This window comes from Mercenaria mercenaria, unplaced genomic scaffold, assembly GCF_021730395.1.
Source record: "Mercenaria mercenaria strain notata unplaced genomic scaffold, MADL_Memer_1 contig_1770, whole genome shotgun sequence".
Lineage (NCBI taxonomy): Eukaryota > Metazoa > Mollusca > Bivalvia > Venerida > Veneridae > Mercenaria > Mercenaria mercenaria.
This window is the reverse complement of record NW_026459773.1, coordinates 63508-68280: the sequence shown is the minus strand read 5'-3', so window position 1 is coordinate 68280 and position 4773 is coordinate 63508. Positions and strand designations below refer to the sequence as shown.

The 4773-nt window shown below is 34.7% G+C and overlaps 1 protein-coding gene across 1 annotated transcript; it reads right to left on the bottom strand.

Moving 5' to 3' along the window:
* Nucleotides 1–774: 774 nt before the first annotated feature.
* On the bottom strand, nt 775–2481 carry LOC123544201 (piggyBac transposable element-derived protein 4-like). Its single transcript, XM_053532783.1, has 2 exons — nt 2290–2481; nt 775–2160 (listed from the first exon to the last, which is right to left on the bottom strand). The coding sequence occupies exons 1-2, from the start codon at nt 2479–2481 to the stop codon at nt 775–777; spliced, it is 1578 nt and encodes a 525-aa protein (XP_053388758.1).
* Between the last annotated feature and the right edge of the window lie 2292 nt (nt 2482–4773).

Sequence of the window (4773 nt, the reverse complement as noted above, 5' to 3'; positions counted from 1 at the left end):
TATATATACATGTATGTACATTATTTACAATAAAGATCTGGGCATGCTGTCAAATAAAATCATTTCACTTATATACAGTAATGTACAATATATATGTGTATTTTTTTATTTTTTATTTTTTTGTTGTTGTTGTTTTTTGGTTTTTTTTTTTTTGTTTTTTTTAGGGAAGGGGGTACTTAATTTTTTAATTTGCTACCAACTCCTTGATGTTCACTATATAGTTTTTCCTTTGCGCTTTATATATTCCTGTATTTTCCACATATCGAATAATGAATAACGCGCACAATTTCACTTTCACTTTTCACATAACTAGTCGCGACACTGCATTGGCTCAATAAACACTCATTTCTAATTTAGCATACTTTCAAGACGGCAAGTAATTATTTTGAATTATTTAAAATGTAGAAGTGTTAAATAATTTATAGACATTATAATGAAACATATTTACATCAAATGTCATTCTTGTTGACTGACAGGTAATGATGATATCATATAGGGGCCGCGCCATGAGAAAACCAACATAACGCGTCTGCGACCAGCATGGATCTAGACCAGATTGCGATTGATCTAGATCCATGCTGGTCCGAAATACACTATGTTAGGTTTCTCATGATGCGGCTTATACATACACAGATGCTGTTGTAAATAGAGAAGTTAGTGCAGTAAATTTATAGATTTTTATATTTATATTTATTTTATTTAATATTTTGTTAATGAATTACAAGCCCTCTTGATGTTCAGAGATTTAATTTATTTACACACTGATTTTGAGCACTATTTCCCAGATCGCTCCGGAAATGTTTCAACGTGGTACGGCTTATAACACTCAACACAAAGATTCACTCCGCATCCTTCACAACCATACTGTGTTTCGCGTCGCTTTCCATTTTTTGAACACATCTTACAGGTCCGCCTTTTTCCCAAATTAGCCGGCCAGCATATCCTGCCTTGTAGCTGAATATTTTCCTTGAGCACGTCTCGTTTCCTTTTCTGCATAAAGTCCCCAATTAGCTGCTTCGCGAGTTTCTTTCGAAAATCCAGTTGTGTCAGTGGCTTAGGTTTTCCTGTTCTTGTCTTCTGTTGGTGATTTGGTGATTCCTTCATCAGAATATAGGCTCCAACTATGGCAAGATCAACTAAAAACCAGAAAAGATATTTCCACCACTTGGCTGACTTGCGCGCTAGGCTGTACATTGCCCGTAGCTGATCCGCATGGTCAACACCGTTCATGTACTTTGTGTAATTTCGTACGGACTCCGGGCAAGAAACATCTTTCTGACTTCCGTCTTTCTGCCTTCGTTGAACTGTTGTCCTCGGCGTTGTTGGATCGAAGTTTGTAGATAAAATGAATACGGTCTTCTTGTCCCTCCAAGCTGTCGCAACCATGTTTTCTTTCTGCATCATGATAGATGTCCCTTGTTCCTTCAGCTTCTGCTGTTTTATTTCGTCCGGAATTCCTCGTCTGTTGGATCTAAATGTTCCACACGCGTAAGTTCCTTGCTGTTGCAATTCCTCGAATAGTCCTGCCGTAGTGAAATAATTGTCACAATACACATGATGTCCGCGATTCAAAATTGGTGTTACTAAATCCATCACAACTCGTTCCCCTAAACCCTTGTCTCCGTCACGGTTCTCCTTACCTAAATACACTTGAATGTCATTCACATATCCATTGTGAGGGTCCGCCCTTACCCACACTTTGATCCCACGTTTAGTCGGCTTCATTGGCACATATTGTTTGGATCCTAAGCGACCGGTATATCCAATCATAGCCTCATCAACTGTCGTTTCACGGTGCGGTTTATAATTGGCCATCAAATTTACACGCACGGCTTCAAGAATCGGTCGAACATGTGAAAGTTTGTCATGGCCTGGTTGTCCGCGTGCCGGATTGCATGATGTGTCAGCTACGTGGAAGTACTTACTGATTTTATCATACCGATCGCGTGTCATTCTCTCTTTTATTCCACATGGACTAAACATAGGATCACTACTCCAGTACATATCCAAATTTGGTGCTGCAATAATCCCCATCACAATCTGAAATCCAAGATATGCTCTTATTTCACTAAATGTAACGTTCCTCCATTTATCATCAGGTTTCTCCAGCTGCTTTTTTGTTGCATATTTGTTGGTCTCATCCACGATTTGTTGAATCATCTGGGGTGTGAATAATAAATTTAAAAAATCCATTTCAGTTTTATTTACATCCATAATCACGGAAGGTCCCGGATTTCCACTGAAAACGTTAACATTTATCGGTCTAAAATTTGCACTCCATTATTGTACCCCACCCACTTCTTCGTCACGTCGGTTCACATTCTGTCGCTGAATTAAGTCAACTAAAGGCACATCGTCGTCAGAATCATCGTCACTAGACATAGAAATATCTGAATCATTCACGGTTTCATTAAATCCCATCATATATTCCATTTCTGTGTCGTCTATATCCGAAAAATCATTGTCATGAAAGCTCGCCATGTTTACAATTTTTGTTTTTCTTTCGTTTTGAAACTCCCGCATTTACATAAGAATAAAACAGATTATACTTGTCCAATCAAAATATTTTTAACATCATTGCGAAGTTAAAGCTTTTATCTGATTGGCTAAATATTTGGGAAAGCCCTTTGTGTTTATAATTTTAAACCAATCAAACTTTTTTTAACAAGGGGTTGATCACGCATTAATACGGGACCCGACTTACGCTATATCGTTATCATCACGCATTAATAAGGGATCCGACTTGGAACGCTTATCTCATATCACGGATTTTCAAGGGATTAGGCCTGAATGAGTTAAATAATGAAAAAATGTCATATCGGTGTATTGATTTTTTATTTATTTAAAAAACTTACAAAGGAATGGTAAAATGTTGTTTTTTTATCATAAACGTACAATCATGTTTAGCTATTGAAATATAACACAACAGGATAAAATCAGATTATTGAGTTTCACCTGTACAGGAAATGTCAAAACTGATGATAATAAATATGAATGAATAGGGAAGATAAATCGCATATATATCAAAGAATCTCTCTTAGATTAATTTTATGTATGCATTTGCTTTAAACTGCAAAACGAACAGTCTACGCGCTTTTAAAATTAGATCGGTGAATGTAATGTGACATTCCGCTAGATACATATATAAATACAATAATTAAATTTACAATAATTGGGCAAAAGCAAACCAAAATTATTACAAAATTTACATTTCACAATTAAAAAATTATTATTAACTAAATTTTAAGGTAGTACATAAATATTACGAAATGAAATAATCTTTAAAAGTTTAAAAGCAAGTTTGTCAGTGTACTACTACATTGTACATGTATTAGACCGGCTACGTATTTTACCTTTCGCAGTGACGAGATATTTCAATGTTGTTTTAACGCGTGTCAATAGATAAGGGATTAATTTACACATTTGCCGATATATGATCACGTTTAAAAAAAATGATACACATCAACAATAATGACTCACACGCTATATATTTTTATAAACTGGATATTATACCAGTGTAAAGATTTAATTGGTGTTCAAATTTTGCTTGATATAATATATTGGTTAGATTAGTATATATAAAAATTTTTTAAATGTTAAATCTAGATACACTATTGAATAACTTTCATCAATTCATAATTTGTGATTTGTTTAATTATAGCTAAAAATTAACATCGCAGACCGTTCTTTATATTTATATGAAAATTATTAAAATACTACTTTTAGATACTAAGTATAATTGTAGCAAACCAGTTTAAAGGAAATAGATTAGGTTTGAAATAACGGCGCCGCTTTATTTTAATTCCTATTATAGTCTTCGTTTTCGTGATTGAAGTAAAATTATCATTTTAAATATTATTGCATTTAAGTTATTAAAAGTGTATTTGATAAAAGTAGAAGTTTATAAAGACACATTAATTAGTTTTTAAGATATTTGCAATAAACGCGGTTGCAAATAGTTCGAAAATATCATTCGTAAATTGTATAAATATGCGCCTTAGTAAACCTTGCCTGGATTTCGCGGCGACTGCCGGTGATTCGCCGCGATCCATCGCAATTCACCGCGAGCCAGGGACTGTAGGCTTGGAATTAGTTTCATATTTCCTTTCTTTTAAAGTCATGAATTTAATTCTTATAAAAAGCCAAAATATCACAATAGTAGTATAGAAACTACCGATTTTAGCGTTTTAACCCAACTTGACCTCTTATCCCTATTTTATAAGTGCACTTTAACCTTACCCTAAACTTTAGTAGAAACTAAGTATCTGTCTTATAATACAAACTCGGTACACTTGTACCCTGAAAATCTTTGGTTTAACCAAATGAAAACCTCCGGTTTAACCAAATGAAAACATCTGATTTGATGGACGTAAGGCTGAAGGGACCAAGATTTACTTACACAATTAAAAAAACCCGGAAGAAATATTCATACACTGAAAAACATTTATAATAGTTTTGTCCTTATTGATTAATGACGCATGGTGGTGTTATATTACGCCTTACTTCCTTATTGGATTGCACAAGTGCAGTGTTAAACATATAAGGAAAATTTTCAATACGTTTAAGTAGGTTGCGACTGTTACATGCTACGTTCAGGAAGGCTTACTATGACTCCTGCTTTGTCTGTTTAATGGCAGCTTGATTGATTCAGAGGTTCGGTATTGGGTCTGTTCCACCCGCTTGATGCCAGCAGCTGTGACTATTACAAATTGAAGGTTGTGCGCATAATAGATATCTTCCTATAATCTGTAATAGCCACCGGGTTTGTCTTAC

Coding starts and splice junctions, on each gene's coding strand:
- LOC123544201 (XM_053532783.1), bottom strand. CDS start 2,481: ATGGCGAGCTTTCATGACAATGATTTTTCGGATATAGACGACACAGAA. Junction 2,161..2,289: donor GTGACGAAGAAGTGGGTGGG/GTACAATAATGG, acceptor TTCACACCCCAG/ATGATTCAACAAATCGTGGA.